Below are 19,992 nucleotides of genomic sequence, written 5' to 3' on the forward strand. Positions count from 1 at the left end.
TAAGAAAAGAGGAAGTCAAATTGTCCCTGTTTGCAGATGACATGATTGTATATCTAGAAAACCCCATTGTCTCAGCCCAAAATCCCCTTAAGCTGATAAGCAACTTCAGCAAAGTCTCAGGATACAAAATCAATGTGCAAAAGTCACAAGCATTCCTATACACCAGTAACAGACAGAGAGCCAAATCATGAGTGAACTCCCATTCACAATTGCTTCAAAGAGAATAAAATACTTAGGAATCCAATTCACAAGGGATGTGAAGGACCTCTTCAAGGAGAACTACAAACCACTGCTCAGTGAAATAAAAGAGGACACAAACAAATGGAAGAACATCCCATGCTCATGGATAGGAAGAATCAATATCATGAAAATGGCCATACTGCCCAAGGTAATTTATAGATTCAATGCCATCCCCATCAAGCTACCAATTACTTTCTTCACAGAATTGGAAAAAACTACTTTAAAGTTCATATGGAACCAAAAAAGAGCCCACATTGCCAAGACAATCCTAAGCCAAAAGAACCAAAGCTGGAGGCATCACACTACCTGACTTCAAACTATACTACAAGGCTACAGTAACCAAAACAGCATGGTACTGGTACCAAAACAGAGATATAGACCAGTGATGAAATAATGCCGCATATCTACAACCATCTGATCTTTGACAAACCTGACAAAAGCAAGAAATGGGGAAAGGATTCCCTGTTTAATAAATAGTGTTGGGAAAAACTGGCTAGCCACATGTAGAAAGCTGAAACTGGATCCTTTCTTTACACTGTATACAAAAATTAATTCAAGATGGATTAAAGACTTAAATGTTAGACCTAAAACCATAAAAACCCTAGAAGAAAATCTAGGCAATATCATTCAGGCCATAGGCGTGGGCAAGGACTTCATGAGAAAACACCAAAAGCAATGGCAACAAAAGCCAAAATTGGCAAATGGGATCTAATTAAAGAGCTTCTGCACAGCAAAAGAAACTACCATCAGAGTGAACAGGCAACCTACAGAATGGGAGAAAATTTTTGCAATCTATCCATTTGACAAAGGGCTAATATCCAGAATCTACAAAGAAATTTACAAGAAAAAAGCAAACAACCCCATCAAAAACTGGGTGAAGGATACGAACAGATACTTTTCAAAAGAAGACGTTTATGCAGCCAACAGACACATGAAAAAATGCTCATCATCATTGGCCATCAGAGAAATGCAAATCAAAACCACAATGAGATACCATCTCACACTAGTTAGAATGGCGATTATTAAAAAGTCAGGAAACAACAGGTGCTGGAGAGGCTGTGGAGAAATAGGAACACTTTTATACTGTTGGTGGGACTGTAAACTAGTTCAACCATTGTGGAAGACAGTGTGGTGATTCCTCAAGGATCTAGAACTAGAAATACCATTTGACCCAGCCATCCCATTACTGGGTATTTACCCAAAGGATTAGAAATCATGCTGCTATAAAGACACGTATGTTTATTGCGGCACTATTCACAATAGCAAAGACTTGGAACCAACCCAAATGTCCATTTAATGGTAGGCTGGATTAAGAAAATGTGGCACATACACACCATGGAGTACTATGCAGCCATAAAAAAGGATGAGTTCATGTCCTTTTTAGGGACATGGATGAATCGGGAAACTATCATTCTGAGCAAACTGTCGTAAGGACAGAAAACCAAACACCGCATGTTCTCACTCATAGGTGGGAATTGAGCAATGAGAACACTTGGACACAGGGTGGGGAACGTCACACACCAGGGCCTGGCATGGGGTAGGGGGAGGGGGGAGGGATAGCATTAGGAGATATACCTAATGTAAATGATGAGTTAATGGGTGCAGCACACCAACATGGCACATGTATACATATGTAACAAACGTGCACGTTGTGCACATGTACCCTAGAACTTAAAGTATAATAAAATAAAAAATGGCAAAAATAAATAAAACCCGTGTAAGTTATATTGAATGTAATGAAACTGAATGACAATGTTCTTCAGAGGTGAAGTTTTGATTATTATATCACATAGTAAGTTATTTTAAAATGTAATAGAAACTAATTAAACTTAGTCTTTACCTTTAAGAAGAGACATTTTCATATTTTTAATCTTCTCACAGTCTGATAGAAATAATTATAGCTTCTTAAACTTGCTTAAAAATGCTTTTCAAAGAGTTGCACATTATTTGCTTCTTGCAAAATCTCAGGAGATTGAGGTGAAGTTAAAGGGGAGGGAAATTAATATTTGTATATCTTTGCTATGTGATCATCATTTCTTTATTCATTAAGTAAATACTTATCTGCAACTTACTATGTTTTAGGTTTTCTTGTAAGATTTTTTTTCCTCTTGGCTTTGTTCCATATGAACAAAGGATTCTGTGGCCCTCAGAGTTTGAGAACTACTACCCTATGTGTACTGTATCAAATACTGTGTCTTGGAATCTGTGGGGAATACAAAGTGGGATCTGTTTGTGTTGTCTTCAAGGAACATTTAGTCTAGGGAAGAAATAACATAGGTTTGGCCGGGCGCAGTGGCTCACGCCTGTAATCCCAGCACCCTGGGAGGCCGAGGCGGGCGGATCACAAGGTCAGGAGATCGAGACCACGGTGAAACCCCGTCTCTACTAAAAATACAAAAAATAAGCTGGGCGCATTGGCGGGTGCCTGTAGTCCCAGCTACTCGGGAGGCTGAGGCAGGAGAATGGCGTGAACCTGGGAGGTGGAGCTTGCAGTGAGCCGAGATCGTGCCACTGTACTCCAGCCTGGGTGGCAGAGCGAGATTCCTTCTCAAAAACAACAACAACAACAACAAAAAAAGAAACACATAGGTTTGTAAATAGGTGCAAAGTAAAAGTGCTAAATGTTACAAATGAGTTGTAGATTGTTTTGGGGGTCTGAAGAGCATGCTTCTGGTTGGGGGAAATCAAGAAGACTTCCTGCAGGAGATGATATTTGAGCAGTGACTTGGTTATTGCTACAGAACTAGTCACCCCGAAACCTAGCAGCCAGAAGTAACAAGAATCATTTATCTCTCAACAATTCTTGGTTGATTGAGTGGCTCCTCTGCTTCATGTGCTGTTGGGTAGGGTGGTACTGAGATATCTGGAATGTCCAAAATGGTCTCTCTCACATCCCTGGCAGGTTGGTGCTGCCTGTCAGCTGGAGATCGGCTAAGGATATTGGTCTTGGCCTCATTTCTTCTCCTCATGGCCTCCCCAGTTGGCTGTGTTCTCACAGCATGATGTTTGGGTTCCAGGATGGCAAGAGCGAAATCTGTCAGGCTTTTTATTTTTTTTAATGACAGAGTCTCCCTCTGTTGCTGAGGCTGGAGTGCAGTGGCTCTATGTTGGCTCACTGCAGCCTCTGCCTCCCTGGCTCAAGTGCTTTTTGTACTTCAAATTCCCGAGTAGCTGGGATTACAGGTGTGTAACACTACATCCGGCTAATTTTTGTACTTTTAGTAGAGATGGGGTTTTGCCATGTTGGCCAGGCTGGTCTCAAACTCCTAGCCTCAAGTAATCCGCCACCTTAGCCTCCCAAAGTGCTGGGATTACAGGTGTGAGCCCGGCTTTCTTAAGGCTTAAGCTGGAAGTGGCCTAGTGTCACTTCTACCACATGCTGTTAGTTGAGGTGTGTCATACCAGCCCAGTTTCAGTGTGAGAAAGGGCTTTACAGGGGCCTGAATACTAAGAAGTGTGGTTCATTGGGGACTGTCTTTGTGTTCATGGGAACTCAAGTTGGGACTAAAGCTCAAACTGATGCTTTAGTGTCTGGTCTGTGTTGGTTACTAAAACAATGTATGTACTTTTTTTAAAAAAAAACTAGGAAATTTCTCCTCTTCTCTCCATGGAGGCTATGGCATTTGTTACTGAAGAGAGGAAACTTACCCAAGAAACCACTTATCCAAATACTTATATTTTTGACTTGTTTGGAGGTGTTGATGTAAGTAGCTATTTATTATTACTACTACTGTTACTACTGCTTAATGGTTTGAGAATTTAACTTTTGAAATGGAAGATAGGAAAGATTCCAGAATTTATAACATTTCAGATTTTAACTTTTAGAAGCTTAGTGACATTTACATGTTGAAGCAGCATAGTTTTTACTTTAGAAGAATTCATTTATTTAAATTGGTGTATACTTTTTAAAAAAAATACAAAGTGAAAAGTATATCTCTTAATTTCCCAGTGTCCCCTCCTCAGAACCAGTTGTGATTACTAGTTTCTTGTGTGTCCTACTTAAGATGTTCTGCTGTTTTGTGTGTTTGTGTGTGTGTGTATAAATATTCCCCACCACCTCCACCTTAGTTTATTTTCTCCCCACAGAGTGATATACCATATACACAGCTACACTATTCTGTACCTTCTTTGTTCTTTTTTTTTTTTTTTTTTAATTAAAAAAATTTTAGGCCGTGCGCAGTGGCTTACACCTGTAATCCCAGCACTTTGGGAGGCCAAGGCAGGTGGATCATGAGGTCAGGAATTTGAGACCAACCTGTCCAAGATGGTGAAACCCTGTCTCTACTAAAAGTACAAAAATTAGCTTGGCGTGGTGGCGGGCGCTTTTAATCCCAGCTACTCAGGAGGCTGAGGCAGGAGAATTGCTTGAAGCTGGGAGGCGGAGGTTGCCATGAGCCAAGATCATACCACTGCACTCTAGCCTGGGTGATGGGCTCTCAAAAAAAAATTAAATGGCTAGTGTTCCCTGGTGGGATTGTGCCATAATTTATTTACCCAGGCCCCGGTTGACTGGCATTTATAATTTTTCCCCACCATTTCTCTTACAAGATTGCAGTAAAGATCTTGTACATGTTTTTGTATACATGTGAGTATATACCTTTGGAACAAGAACATACGTTTTTTATTGTTTATAAATCTGAAGTTTACCTACCTAAGAAGTTTTGTCAGTTTATATCCCCAGTAACAAAGTATGAGCGTCTGTTTACCCATACCATTACCAACATACTGTGTTTATGTGTGTGTTTTATGGACTTTGTTACCGAAGTATAACCTTCATACAGAAAAGTACACCAATAATTACCACAAAATACATTCACTTTTGCACTACCACCCAAATTAGGAAGTAGAACATTACCAGTACCCAGAAGCCCCCTTCAGCAAACAGTGTATTTTAAGTATTTACTAAGCAGATGTGAGAGAAATGGTATTTTTCCATAGTTTTTTTAACCTGCTTTATTAAAATATAGTTCACATACCATACATTTCATCCATTTGAAGTACACAATTCAGTGGTTCTTAGTATATTTGCAGATATGTGCAGCCATCACCACAGTCAACTTTAGAGCATTTTCATCACCCCAAAAAAGAAACTCCATGTATTTTATCTAGCACTCCCATGCCTCTACCACCTCCTCCCCCTCTCCCCACACTAGTATACTTTTTGTCTCTATAGATTTCTCTGTCGTGGGCGATTTGTATAAATTCAGTTATATAATATGTGGTCTTTTGTGACTGGCTTCTTTTCACTTAGCGTAATGATTTCTAGGTTCATCCGTATTGTAGCATGTATCAACATTCATTTTTATGGCCAAGTGATGTTTCATTGTGTGGATATGCCACATTTTTTATTTGTTGAGAGGCATTTGGATTGCCTCCATCTTTTTGCTATTGCGAATAACAGTGCTATAAACATTCTTGTACAGGTTCTTTGTGGACATGTTTTCATTTCTCTCAGGCATATACATACCTAGGAATAGAGTTGCTGGGTCATATGGGGTAACTCTATGTTTAATTGTTTGAGGAACTGCCAGAATGTTTTCCAAGAGGCCCTACCATTTTACATTGCCACCAGCAGTGTATAAGGGTTTCCGTTTTTCTGTATCCTTGCCAACACTTGTTATTATCTGTCATTTTGAAAGTGTTTTAAAATTAAAAAAAATACTGAGATGGCGTTTTGCTGTGTTGCCCAGACTGGTCTCAAACTCTTGGGCTCCAACAGTCCCCCAGCCTTGGCCTCCCAAAGTTCTGGGATTACAAGCATGAGCCCCCGCTCCAGCCCTGTAATGATTACAGCCATTCTAGTGAGTGTGAAGAGACATCTCATTGTGGTCTTGATTTGCATTTCTCTTGATTGCCAATGATGACCATCTTATTCTTGAGTTTGTCATTTGTAAATCTTCCTTGGAGAAATGTCTGTCTCCTTTTTCAATTTCTTGGTTGAGATATATCTCTTTTGAATATTCTGTTGTAAGAACTCTTTATAAATTCTCTGCATAGTTTTAAAAATTCATTCTTCTATGACTGAGATTGGATATTTTTTCTTGTGTTTATAAGTAGTTCCTTTTCTGCCAGTTGTCCGTTTTGCACCTTTTTCGATTTGATTATTTGTCCTTTTTCTTACTGATTTGTAGGTGCTTTTGATTTTTTTAAAGGCCTTTGTCATTTGTGTTTTTTTCTTATTTTGATAATTAAATTTTGATGTTATTTTAAAATTAGAAATGTTTAATTTTTAGATTGTCAGATTGACCAATCTTTAATGACTTCAGAGTTTTGGTTCATGCCTTTCCCACTGTTGGATTTAAACCACGCCTATTTCCTTCTAATATTTTAGTTTTTATTGTGTATGTTTAAATTTTTGCACCATTTGAAGTTTATTTTGGTGTAATGAGTGAGGGGTTAGGATCTGACTTTTCTCCCCTAGATATTTGCGCTTAACCCCATTACCTGAAGTGAACGTGAGGGAGAGGGCATTTCTGGGTATTGTGGTTAGTCTTTATCTTGATCTGTGTGGTGATTGTACAGGAATGGTGTCCAGTGTGTAAAACTGTACATGTACAATTTATACTCATGGCCGGGTGCAGTGACTCATGCCTGTAATCCAAGCACTTTGGGAGGCCGAAGCAGGCGGATTGCATGAGTTGAGGAGTTAGAGACCAGCCTGGGCAACATGGCAAAACCCCATCACTACTAAAAATGCAAAAAATTAGCCGACTGTGGTAGCACATGCCTGCATTCCCAGTTGCTTGAGGGGCTGGATGGGAGGATTGGTTAAATCCGGGAGGTTGAGGCTACGGTGAGCCGAGATCGCACCATGAACTGCAGCCTGGGTGACAGAGCAAGACCCCATCTCAAAAGAAAAAATTGTACTCTTTATGCGATATCACGTTATACTTCAATTATTAAAGTTTCCTTTTGTTTAAAGCTACCATTTTCCACTAACGATTGAGTATGACATCTGCATGCATGTCATCAGCCACAGCCTTTCTTCTTTAACTGCTGCTCCGCATTCCCTCTCCACAGCAGTGTCAGTGGTCCTAGGGCATTTACTTACTTGGCCAGATCAAGAGACCCTTTACTTTTGAATTGTTTCATCAGGAAATCTACTTAGTAAGAACTGATTTATTTATGGGAGGAAAAATAATAATGTAGGTCTCTAGCCTGGTGTCTATTTGCAGTGAAAATGTGGCTCTCTAGTAAGAGCCTATCCCATCTTCGGACATCTTTGGATCAACTGTTCTTGATTTTGTGGGGGTTTTTCTTTCCTGCTTTGAGTTAGGGCAGCTTCTCCAGGAATCCCAGTCATTTCGTAAACATGGGCTCCTGCTTCTTAAGTCATTATGCACCTCACTGACTTTCAGTTTGGGTGCATTTGTTAGTGAACTCTCTTGCTGTCCTGCTGCTGGTAGTATTTTCCAAACAGCTTGTTATTTCCTCCTCTGCTAATAACTAGCAAGAACCCAAAGTAAGCCTCTCTTGGTCATGCTGCCCAAAGCTCAGTGGGATCACTCCTTGTCAGCCTGACCCTATCCATAACATGACTGTGAAAAGTGTATCTTAGAGTTTACAAAGCAGATGTGAAGTATGTAACTAAGTGGAGTGAAGCAGACCCAGAGCAAGCTCATCTGCATAAATTAAATGAGTATGGGGACTGTGGTGGGCTAGAGAGTGTGTGCCTGCTTTTATGGAGGAAATGACTCTTCCTCTCCCATTGACTGTTTCCCTGAGAGGTTATGGGAAATCTGGATTTGTAGGTAAAAATTTTCCAGCTTTTCAGTACTTGTGGGCCAGGTGTAAACCATTGCTTGCCATTCAGGAACTTTTATTCATTGACATAGTCTATCTTCCATTTGAAGTTAATTTATTTTAAATACATTCTATGCACTTGAGCATCTTACATCTTACTTGGATGAATGTGATCTCTTTTGAGAAGAACTGGTGTAGTATACTTCAGAGCTTTAAACATTACTACTCATTTTGCCCTGTTGTTTCCATCTCTGTGACTCTCCTGAAGACATAAGTCAAAATGAGATAAAGCTTGTATACCAAGACCGTTAGGTGTAACGTTATTTGTAATGACTATCTACCAGGAGAAGATAATGGTTATTCTATTTTGTTGAATTTTATGAAGTTGTTAATGTAATGTTAAAGTTACAGTAATATGGGAAAATTCGTGATGAAAAGGCTATAAAATGGTTATATACTGTATAATAATTATTCCACCTTTTCTAGAGGGTGACCTTAGGTCTCTATTATACAAAGCAAAGCAGGCCTACCTTCACGGCAATTTTCATTGTTGCCCCAAGTCATGAGACTTCTTTCTTTTCCCTCCTACAAATGCAATTAACAATAAATACAGATGTGCAGAAAGCTGAGCCCAGTGCTTCTCTAGAATTGACAATCTGTAGTGTAGTAGTTTAGGATTTTTATTTTTAATCTGCCGCTTCAAGCTAAAATAACACATCTCTCTTAATTCAGGATGTTGAATTATAGTGTCACATTCATGCCAGGAGCAATCTCATGGCATGTGGATTACTTTCTAAAGATTTGTTGCTGGTTTGAGATGAGCAGAGGCTTTCTCAGACCCTCAAGCTGAACTATCTAGTCTTAAAGATTTGCCTGCTGGCTTTTTAATTTAAAAAATGCTATGGAATCTTCTTTCTTCATTTGGCTTGAGGTGTCTTGGACATGCTGCCTAAGTATTGGCCTATAGCTAGAAGGGGCTAAGGAAGAATTTCTTTTTGTTCTAGTGTAGCTCCTAGCTTGATTTAAACAATAATAAAAAATATATAAAATATGTATATAGGGAATGTCTTTAAACATATGGGCCTAGTCATATTCTCAGCATATAGATTATTTTTAAATGCTTTAAGTGGAAATTGGACTTTTTTGGAAAACAAAGGTCCTAATTTTTCTCATTTTAAAAGGAAAAGGTGTTTGTGAAGGAAAATGTGATAAACTGTCTTAGGACTTGTCACCAAAATTCAGCCACTGTTAAGATTCGGGAGTATTCCTTTCTAACATTTATTTTTTTCTGTTTATGTTAACCTAGAATTTTTTTAACAGAATTTTTTTAAATAACAGCTTTTAAAAATTGTTATGATGATTTTAGAGATAGAGTTGCACTGTGTCACAGGCTGGAGTGCAGTGGTACGATCCTAGCTCACTGCCGCCTTGAACCCCTGGGCTCTAGTGATCCTCCTACCTCAGTCTCTCGAGTAGCTGGGACTACAGGTTCATACCACCACACCTGGCTAATTTTTTAATATTTGTTAGAGATATGGGGGTCTTGCTTTGTTCCTCAGGCAGTCTCCAACCCCTGGTCTCAAATGATCTTCCTGCCTCACCTTCTTGAGTAGCTGGGATTATAGGCACGAGCCACCCTGCCTGCCCAGCAATAACAGCTTTATTGAAATATAATTTACATAAAGTTAACTCTTGTAACCATCCATCAGTATTGTGCAGTGATAACCAGAACATTTTTATCATGCCGAAAAGAAATCTTGTACCAATTAGCAGTCACTCCCCATCTCCCCTTCTCACCAGCTCTGGCAGCCATTAATCTATTTTATGTCTGTATTATGCCTATTGTGAAATATCCATAATGTCTATAATATGCCTGTTGTATCAGTCCGTTCTCATGCTGCAATGAAGAAATACCTGAGACTGGGTAGTTTATAAAGGAAAGAGGTTTAATTGACTCACAGTTCCATATGGCCCGGGAGGCCTCAGGAAACTCACAATCATGGCAGAAGGCAAAGGAGAAGCAGGCACCTTCTTCACAGGGCAGCAGGACAGAGTGAGTGCAAGCAGGGGAAATGCCAGACACTTATAAAATCATCAGATCTCATGAGACTCCCTCGTTATCATGAGAACAGCATGGGGGAACTGCCTCCATGATCCAGTCACCTCCACCTGGTCCCACCCTTGACACATGAGGATTATTACAATTCAAGGTGAGATTTGGGTGAGGGCACACAGCCAAACCATATCACCTGTTATGGATATTTCATATCAACAGAATCGTCCACTGTGTGGCTTTTTATGTCTAGCTTCTGTAACTGAGCATGAGGTGTTTTATTGTTTTAAATAATAGCTTTATTGAGATATAATTCATGTCATACAAGTCACCCATTTAAAAGATATATTAAAAGATATAATTCAGTTTTTTAGTATAATCGGAGTTATATACCACTATCACCACAATTGATTTTAAAACATTTTCATCACTCCAAAAAAGAGACACCATATTCTTCAGTAGCCACTCCCCATTTCCTCCCAAGGCCTCCCTCCCACATCCTTAGGCAACCACTAATCTACTTTCTGTCTTTATAGGTTTAATTATTCTGGACATTTCACATAAATGGAGTCATACAATACGTGGTCTTTTGTGACTGGCTTCTTTTGCTTAACATAATGTTCTCAAGGTTAATCTGTGTCATAACATGTATCAATACTCCATTCCTTTTTATTGTCAAGAAATATTCCACTGTATGGATAGACCACATCTTATTTATCCATTCATCAGTTGATGGACTTTTGGGTTGTTCCCACTTTTGGCTATTATTAATAATCTGCTATGATTAATAATGCTGCCATGAACATTGGCATATAAATTTTTATATGGACGTGTTTTCATTTTCTATTAGATTGTCTTACTAAAAATTTTCCCTTGGTATTACCTAGGAGTGGAGTTGCTGGTAACTCTGTTTAATTTTTAAGGATCTGCCAGACTGCTTTCTGAAGCAGCTGCACCATTTTACATGCCTACCAGCAGCGTATGAAGGTTCTAATTTCTCCACATCTTTTCCAATAGTTACTATTTGTCTTTTTCATTATAGCCATCGTGGTAGGTATGAGGAGGTGTCTCATTGTGGTTTTGATTTGCATTTCCCTGATGACTAATGTTGATCATCTGTTTATTGGACTTTTGGAGAAATGTCTGTGCATCTGCTTTCTCCATTTCTTGATTGGGTTGTCTTTTTATTATTGAGTTGTATTAGTTTCTGGATACTAATTCCTTGTAATTTGCAAATATTTTCCCCCATTAAGTAGCTGTCTTTTCACTCTCTTGATGGTGTCCTTTGGAACACAAAGTCTTTAATTTTGATGAAGTTCATTTTATCTCTTGTTGCTTGGGTATTGGTGTGCATCTAAGAAACCATTTCCTAATCCAAGGTCACAAAGTTTACCTATGTATTCTTCTGAGAATTTTATGTTTTTTATCTTACATTTAGGTCTTTGATCCATTTGCATTGATTTTTGTTTATCATGTGAGGCAGGGGTCCAGTTTCATTCTTTTGCATGTGACTATCCAGTTGTCACAGCACCACTTATTGAAAAAACTGCTCTTTCATCATTGAATTGTCTTGGCAACCTTGTCAAAAATCAACTGATCATAGACACGGGTTTATTTTTGTATTTACAGATCAAGATTGTTTTGGCTGTTATGCATCCCTTATATTTGCATGTGAATTTCAGGATCAGCTTGCCAGTTTCTGCAAAGAAGCCAGCTGAGATTTTGATAGTGATTGCATTGAATTTGTAGGTCAGTTTAGGGAGTATTATCATCTTAACAATATTAAATATTCTGATCCATGAACTACAAGATAGCTTTCCATTTTTTTAGATTGTCTTTAATTTCTTTCAAAAATGTTTTGTTGTACAAGTCTTGCACTTGTTAAACTTATTTCTAAGTGTCGTTACTGTTTTTGATGCTCCTTTAAATGGAATTGTTTTCTTAATTCCAGTTTTTTTTGCTTCTTGCTACAATTGTAGAAATACAGTTGATTTATGTATATTGATCACATATCGTGAAATCTTGCTGAACTCTTGCTTGCTGGCTCTAATAGTTTTTTTAGTGGATTCTTTAGGAATTTTCTATATTCTAGATTGTGACATCTATAAATAGTTAGTTTTACTTATTCCTTTCCAATTTGGGTGCCTTTAATTTCTTTTTTTATTTTTCCCTAATTGCCCTAGAACACTCAGTACAATGTTAAATTGAAGTAGCGAGAGTGGACATCTTTGTCTTTTTCCTCATCTTAATGGGAAAGCATTTAGTCTTCACTGTTAAGCATGATGCTAGCTGTGGGTTTTTTTAATAAAAGCCCTTTATCAGGCTAAAGAAGTTTCCTTCTATTCTTTGTTGATTGTTTTATCATGAAAGTGTGTTGGGTTTTTTTTCAAATGCTTTTTCTGCATCTGTTGAGATGACTGTGTGGCTTTTTTGGCTTTTGTCGTTTATTCTATTGATATGGTGTATTATATTGATTTTCATATGTTGAACCAACCTTACATTCCTGGGATAAATTCCACTTTGTCATGGTGTATAATCTTTTCTTGGGTTCTTTTTTTTTTTTTGGAGACAGGGTCTCACTGTCACCCAGGCTGGAATGCAGTGGTGTGATCACAGCTCACTGCAGCCTCTCCTGGGCTCAAGCAATCCTCCCATCTCAGCCTCCTGAGTAGCTGGGACTACAGGTGCATGCTACCATGCTTGGCTAATTTTTTTGTTTTGATTTTTGTAGAGACAGAGTCTCACTATGTTGCCCAGGCTGGTTGCATACTCTTGGGCTTAAGTAGTCCTCCTGCCTTGATGTCTCAAAGTGCTGGGATTACAGGCGTAAGCCATCATGCGTGGACTATAATCCTTTTTATATGTGTCTGGATTTTGTTTGCTAGGGTTTTCAGGGTTTGTATGTGTATATGCATAAGAGATACTCATCTGTAGTTTTCTTGTGATGTCTTTGTTTGGTTTTGGTATCAGGGTAATACTGGCCTCAAAGAATGAGTTGGGAAATGTTTTCTTCTCTTTTGTTTTTTGGAAGAGTTTGTGAAGAATTGATCATTCTTTAAATGTCTTGTATTGTTCACCAATGGAGCCATCATGTCCAAGGTTTTTCTTTATGGGTAGTTTTTTGTTATTGTTGTTTTTGTTTAAATCACTAAGTCAGTCTCTTTACTTGTTATAGGGCTATTCAGATGTTCCTCTTTTTCTTCTTCTTCTTTTTTCTTTCTTCTTCTTCTTCTTTTTTTTTTTTTTTTAGAGATGGAGTCTCGCCCTGCCATCCAGGCTGGAGTGCATTGGCATGATCATCGCTCACTGCAGCCTCAACCTTCTGGGCTCAAGTAATCCTCCTGCCTCAGTCTCCTGAGTAGCTGGAACTATAGGCAAACCACCACGTCCAGCTAATTTATTTTATTTGTAGAGACATGGGGTCTTGCTGTGTTGGCCAAGGTGGTCTCAATCTTCTGGCTTCAATCAGTCCTCCCACCTCAACCGCCCAAAGTGTTGGGATTACAGGCATGAACAACCATGCTCAGCCTCTGTTTCTTCTTAAGTCAGTTTTTAGTTTTATGTCTTTCTAGGAATGTATCCATTTCGTCTAGGTCATCTAATTTGTTGGCATACAGTTGTTCATAGTAGTTCCTTATAATAACTTTTGTTGCCATAAGGTTGGTGGTAATGCCGTCTCCTTTATTTCTGAGTATAGTAATCTGTATCCTCTCTCCTTTTTTCTTGGTCAGTCTAGCTAAGAATTTGCCAGTCTTTTCAAAGAGCCAGCTTTTGGTTTTGTTCATTTTCTGTTCTCTGTTTCATTTGTTTCAACTCTTATTCTCCCTTTTGCTTGCTTTGGGTTTAGTCTGCTCTTTTTCCAGTGTCTTAAGGTAGAAGATTAGGTTATTGATTTGAAACAATTTTCTTTGGCCAGGCGTGGTGGCTCATGCCTGTAATCCCAGCACTTTGGGAGGTCAAGGTGGGCAGATCACCTGAGGTCAGGAGTTCGAGACCAGCTGGGCCAACATGGCAAGACCTCGTTTCTACTAAAAATACACAAAGTAGCCAGGAGTGGTGGCAGGCACCTGTAATCCCTGCTACTCTGGAGGCTGAGGCAGGAGAATTGCTTGAACCCAGGAGGTGGAGGTTGCAGTGAGCCGAGATCGGGCTGTTGCACTCCAGCCTGGGAGACAGAGCAAGACTCTGTCTCAAAAAAAAAAAAAAAGAAAAGGAATTTTCTTTTAATATACGCATTTACAGCTATAAATTTCCCTCTGAGCACTCCATTAGCTACATCATAAGTTTTAGTATCTTCATCCTTCTTGGATACTTTATACTTCCCCTTATGGTTTCTTCTTTGGCCCATTATTATTTAGGATGGGTTTTTAAAATTATCCACATAATTCATGAATTCCCCAAATTTCTTTCTGATTTTAATTTCATTCCATTGTGGCCAGAAAACATACTGTATATAATTTAAGTGCTTTTAAATTTATTGAGGCTTGTTTAGTGGCTTAAAATATGATCTGTCCTGGATAAAGTTTCATGTGCACTTGAGTAGAATGTATACTCTGTTCTTGTTGCATAGAGTGTTCTGTAGACGTCTGTTAGAATGTATGTGTTCATTGTGTTCAAGTCTTCTATTTCCTTGCTCGTCTGCCTAGTTGTCTATTATTGAAAGCAGAGTTATTAACGTGTCCAACTTTTATTTTTAAATTACCTATTTCCTTCATTTCTGCCACCTTTTGGTTCATGTATTTTTGGGCTCTATTGTTAGGTATGTATATATTTGTAGTTGTTATATCTTTCTAATGGATTGACCCTTTTATCAACTATCCTTTCTCTCCATAGAATGAATTTTTAAATACATATTTACTTTAAACAGTTTGTGCAAAATTGTATTAAAAGTATGTAAAATAAAAAATACATATAACCCCCAAACCTGTAGAAATCAGTGTTAACAATTTATGGTGTATCTTTTGAGTCCTTTTTAAGTAAACTTACAAATGTTCTTTAAACAGAAGAATCATAGTAATAATGTTCTGCAGCTTTTCAGAAATTAAAGCCACATTAGATCCCAGAGATTACCTAATCTAAAATACTTCTTTTCAAAAATGAGAAAGCTGAGGCCCAGAGAAGGGCAAGTAGGTGGCCAAGGTGGGACTAGAACCTGGGTCTCCTGACTTGCTGCAGTGTTCCTTTTACTGAACCTTACTGCCTCCTGGAACAAAAGGGTCTTGTAATACTGTGACAGATATATGGGCCATGAATGGTTATGGCAAAATCATTTTATAAGTTATACTTTGAATTAATTTTGAAGATTTTATCTAATTTTTTTTTATAGCTTCTTGTAGAAATTCTTATGAGGCCTACGATCTCTATCCGGGGACAGAAACTGAAAAGTAAGTATACCTGTTAGCTGCTGGTCCTTGTTTTCCAACCTGCCGGTACGGTGGCAGTTCCCAGCAGCTGCCTTCTTCCTTCCCTTCCTAACTCTTAATAGTGAGGACATGTCTTACATTCAGCTACAGGTTGCTCTCTCCTCCCCCAGCTAAGCAGCTGTCTTTATTCATTATGTACTGTGTAGAAATTCAGATCTGGGTTAAAAGAATGCATCTTTGTACTTTTGATAGTCCTGTGATCCAGCTTCTATGTTTCCTTGGGAAATTCTTATTTCTCACATATAACTAGCTGAGAGAGTAAGGAATATCCTGGTAAGATCACTCTTTTATTTTTTTAAAACTATTTTTTGTTAGAAAGATGATATATGCTCTTTGTAAAAAGTTCAGGCATTACCAGGGTGTGAATGGTAAAAAGTCAGTGTTTTGGTATGCACTATTTCTTAAGCTGGGTGGTAGATATATGGGTAATATTATTATTTTTTATAACTTACACGTTACAAATATTCTTTTTAGGTATTCAATTTTTTTTTTTTTTTTTTTTTTGAGACAGAGTCTTGCTCTGTTGCCCAGGCTGGAGTGCAGTGGTATGATCTTGGCTCACTGCAACCTCCGCCTCCTGAGCTCAAGTGATTTTCCTGCCTCACCCTCTCAAGTAGCTGGGATTACAGGCGCCCACCACCATACCCGGCTAATTTTTGTATTTTTTTTTAGTAGAGATGGGGTTTCACCATGTTGGCCAGGCTGGTCTCGAACTCCTGACCTCAAGTGATCCGCCCACCTCAGCCTCCAAAGTGCTGGGATTACAGGCATGAGCCACCGCACCCAGCTTCAGTATTTAATTTAAAATAAAAAAGTGAATGCACTTGGGTGTTAAAAGCCAGAGATGACTTCAGTTAATGTTTGGTGAATGCCCTTCTACTAACTGCATTTTTTTAATTTAAAAGATTTTTTTTTTTTTTACCCCAATAGGACATACTATATAAGGCCTCATTTGTGCATGCAGTAGTGGTTAAGAGGATTTATATTCATTTTTAATGTCTCAGCTGTGTATTCTGTCTAACTTGATCTTTCATGTTCTCTGTGTACCCTCATAGCAAGTAGCATATTGTAATTATTTGTTGGTGCACTTGTTTAGTCTCTTCCTCCCACTAGATTTATAGGTTCCATGAAAGCTGAGACTTTTTTTCCCGTCACCACTGGATCTGCTCTAGAGTAGATGCTGAACAATACTTGATGAATGAGTGAATCCCAATTCCTTTTAAAAATGGAGGATCTAGAAATAGATATATAGTGAGACATACAGAGCAGTGTTTCACCGTGCTCTGAAGTCGTTAAATAAATCAATCACAGAGCATCTGTGAAAGGTGGTGATAAGGGATGCAGAGCATCTGCATTGTCTCAGGATTATGAGACAACCCATCTAGTCAAGCTAGCTTGGCAGGGCTGCCCATTGGGATCTGAGAAGGAGACCTAGCATTTTAGCATTCCTAGCAGCTTAGGAGTGAATGGAAACTGTTTTAAAAAATAGAAGCAGTGCCAAATAAAATACTTTGTCCATGGTTCATACTCAGTTTCATCATCTTTTGGTTTTGGGCTCATGAAAATTAAGTTTCCTTTTTATGCTACTTTCCTGTTCCTGCTCACAGGGAAGTAGTAGATTCTTTATAAGAATTAGTAATAGATCAGACATTAAGAGCCATTTGCCCAACACAGATAACAACAACAAAAAAAGAAATGCTCAGTTAATGAGTCTGATAAAAATGATATCTTTGTTTGCTGCTAGTAGAACTTTCAATGGAAATTTATAACAAGAGCAATTGAGATGCTTATACTTTTAACTTTTAGCCAGGCATGGTACATGTGCATGCAGTCCTAGCCACTCGGGAGGGTGAGGAGGGAAAATTGCTTGAGCCCAGGAGTTCGAGACCACAGTGAGCTGTGATCATGCCCCTGAGTGACGGAGTAAGACCTCATTTAAAAAACTAAAACAAACGAACAAAAAAAGATGCTTATACTTTAGATTCTAGTAGTTCTGCTTTTGAAAATGTATCTCGAGGAGCCAGTTTAATACAGGCATTAAAAGGATACACATATATATTAAGTTGCTTATTTGTGGTCTATTTAAATAGCCAAAAAAAAAAAAAATCGTAGATATAGCCTAAGCAAGACATTAAGATGAAGGGAAAACGGCTTTATTAAATGATGGCACAACAACAGGTTGAAATTATGAAGACTGTGGAGCATAATAAGAACATAGCTGCTGTATCAAACCAAAAGCAATATGCAAATGGGCTTGTAGGTTCTGATGGGCACTATGAAAACCTTTGGTAGACAGGGACTGGAAGAAGTATATTAAAAGAAAAATAATCATCTTGGAGGGGATTATAACAGTTCTTATGCTGAAAAAAAAAAATGTGGTAACCGTTGTACTATCTTTTCAATGAGAAAAATAACCAGTCATTACCCTTTCACTTTCAGTAAGTGATGAAATGTCCAAGGACTGCTTGAGTATCCTGTATAATACCTGTGTCTGTGTAAGTACCCCTGCAACTGGGGCTCTGTTTATCTCCCCTACCAGGTCTGCAATGTTTAAGATGGGAATATTCGAGTCGAGTGGCAGACATGAGAGCTGTTTTCAGACAGTAGGGGAATCGGGCTTATTTTATGTGTGCCTGAAAATCAGGACTAACTGGTAGAAATTATGGGGAGGCAGAATTTTGTAGCAGTAGTTAAGAGTAGTTAAGAGTTAGTTTGTAGTAGTAGTTAAGAGCCAGGACTGCTGCAGCAGGTAGTAAACTCCTTTGGCCTTAGAGCTGTCCAAGTAGAAACTGGACACTTGTCAAAAGGTGACAAGTGTTGGCAGACTGTGACCTTTAAGACTCATTTTAACTCCATTATGCCTGTTTCTTCATTTTACTTTTAGAAAACAAAATGAGAACCAGAAGCCCCGCCCATATATTGAGCAGGACTCTCTACTAGATTGACCACTGAGTTAGGAAGAATGGTGAATAAAGAAAGCAATTTGGTAGAAACAAAAGAGGATGGCACTTAGTGTTAGGACCTGATTTTGTGTTCTGGCCCTTGGCTTAGTACACCTCCCAAGCCGTAGTTTCTCACCAATAGAATGCAGTTAGCAGTTGTATTGACATCATAGATTTATTGTGAGAACTGAGATAGTAGATGTGAAAACACTTTGTAAAACAATATATAAATGTTAGTTTTTAAAAGATACAGTACCTGTCTTTTAGAAACTTATGATAAACTATGTAAACCGTGAATCATAATACATGGCAGAATGAGATGAGTGTTATTATAGATGTGAACCCTATATGCTGTGGAAATTAAAAAAAAAAAAAATTTAGCTCCATTTCATTTCTTGCCTCATTTGAAATAAGATTTCTGGCATCTTGTGGGTGTATGCAAAATCTACCAGGATCACGAACTTAGAAGCAGGTAAGAAAGAAGAAGATAAAACAAAGGTGGGGACATAACGTATAGCCAGGAATTGGGCTGATATAAAACTGAAGACCATAAAATCATCTGTATTATGGATGGGCACAAATTTGGCTTCAAGCTTCTTAGCAGCCAACACAAATAGCGGAATATGTTTGAACACTTATATAATTCAGCATCTATAATAGTGCTGTGCAATTGAAATATAATGCAAGCCACTTGGGTTATTTTAAATTTCCTTGTAGCCACATTTTTTTTAAAGAAAAAAATAGGAAGAAATAAGTTAATTTTAGCGATAAATTCTATTTAACACAGTATATCAAGAATATTGTCATTCTAACATGTAATCAGTATAATTAATTATTAATGAGATATTTACTTGTTTTTGGTATTGAGCTCTCAAAATCCTGTGTGTGTGTGTGTGTGTGTGTGTGTGTGTGTGTGTGTGTGTGTGTGTGTTGTGTGTGTGTGTGTGTGTGTGTGTGTGTGTGTGTGTGTGTGTGTGTTTTCTTTCCTCTTGTTTGAACACCCAGAGCACATCTCAGTTTGGCCTGGCCACCTTTCAAGTGCTCAGTAGCCATGTATAGCTAATGACAGAGATAGGCACAGGGAGATCTATAAGATAAAAAATTATTCAGGAAATGCACAGTTCTTGCAACTAAGGCCAATAAGAAATTGTCCTTATAGAAGAAGACAGTGTATAATATAATGACTCCATTATTGGCAAATCCATATAGTCACTAGTTTTGAGGCTGTTTTAAAATCGTGATACCTAATGTTAATCAGTGACATTCCAATAAAACAGTTAAGTTAAAAAAATGAAATGTATGAAGAGAAGTTGATTAATGGGTACAAATATATGGGATGATAAATAAGACCTAGTGTTAGATAAATCAGTAAGGGTGACTTAGTTTATAATAATCTGTTCTGTTTTACATTTCAAAATAGCTAGAAGAGAGTGAATGGTTCTTAGCATAAAGAAAAGACAAGCTGATGGCTATCCCAAGTACATTGATTTGATTTTTATAAACTATATGAATGTATTAAATTATATGCTCCCTGAAATTATGTACCTTTATTATACGTCAACTAAAAGTATTTTTAAATAAAAATTTTAAA

General features: G+C 38.1%; 1 protein-coding gene across 2 annotated transcripts in view; it reads left to right on the forward strand.

Moving 5' to 3' along the window:
* Positions 1 to 19,992, forward strand: part of TRPC4AP (transient receptor potential cation channel subfamily C member 4 associated protein) — an 89,962-nt gene that overhangs the window by 19,978 nt on the left and 49,992 nt on the right. For both annotated transcript variants that reach the window (XM_032142477.2, XM_032142478.2), the window contains exons 3-5: positions 3,827 to 3,943; positions 15,363 to 15,420; positions 17,899 to 17,954. In XM_032142477.2, coding sequence (XP_031998368.1) covers positions 3,827 to 3,943; positions 15,363 to 15,420; positions 17,899 to 17,954 — 231 coding nt within the window. The remainder of the gene's footprint in view (positions 1 to 3,826; positions 3,944 to 15,362; positions 15,421 to 17,898; positions 17,955 to 19,992) is intronic.

Source organism: Hylobates moloch, unplaced genomic scaffold (assembly GCF_009828535.3).
Source record: "Hylobates moloch isolate HMO894 unplaced genomic scaffold, HMol_V3 SCAFFOLD_21, whole genome shotgun sequence".
In the NCBI taxonomy this organism is placed as follows: domain Eukaryota; kingdom Metazoa; phylum Chordata; class Mammalia; order Primates; family Hylobatidae; genus Hylobates; species Hylobates moloch.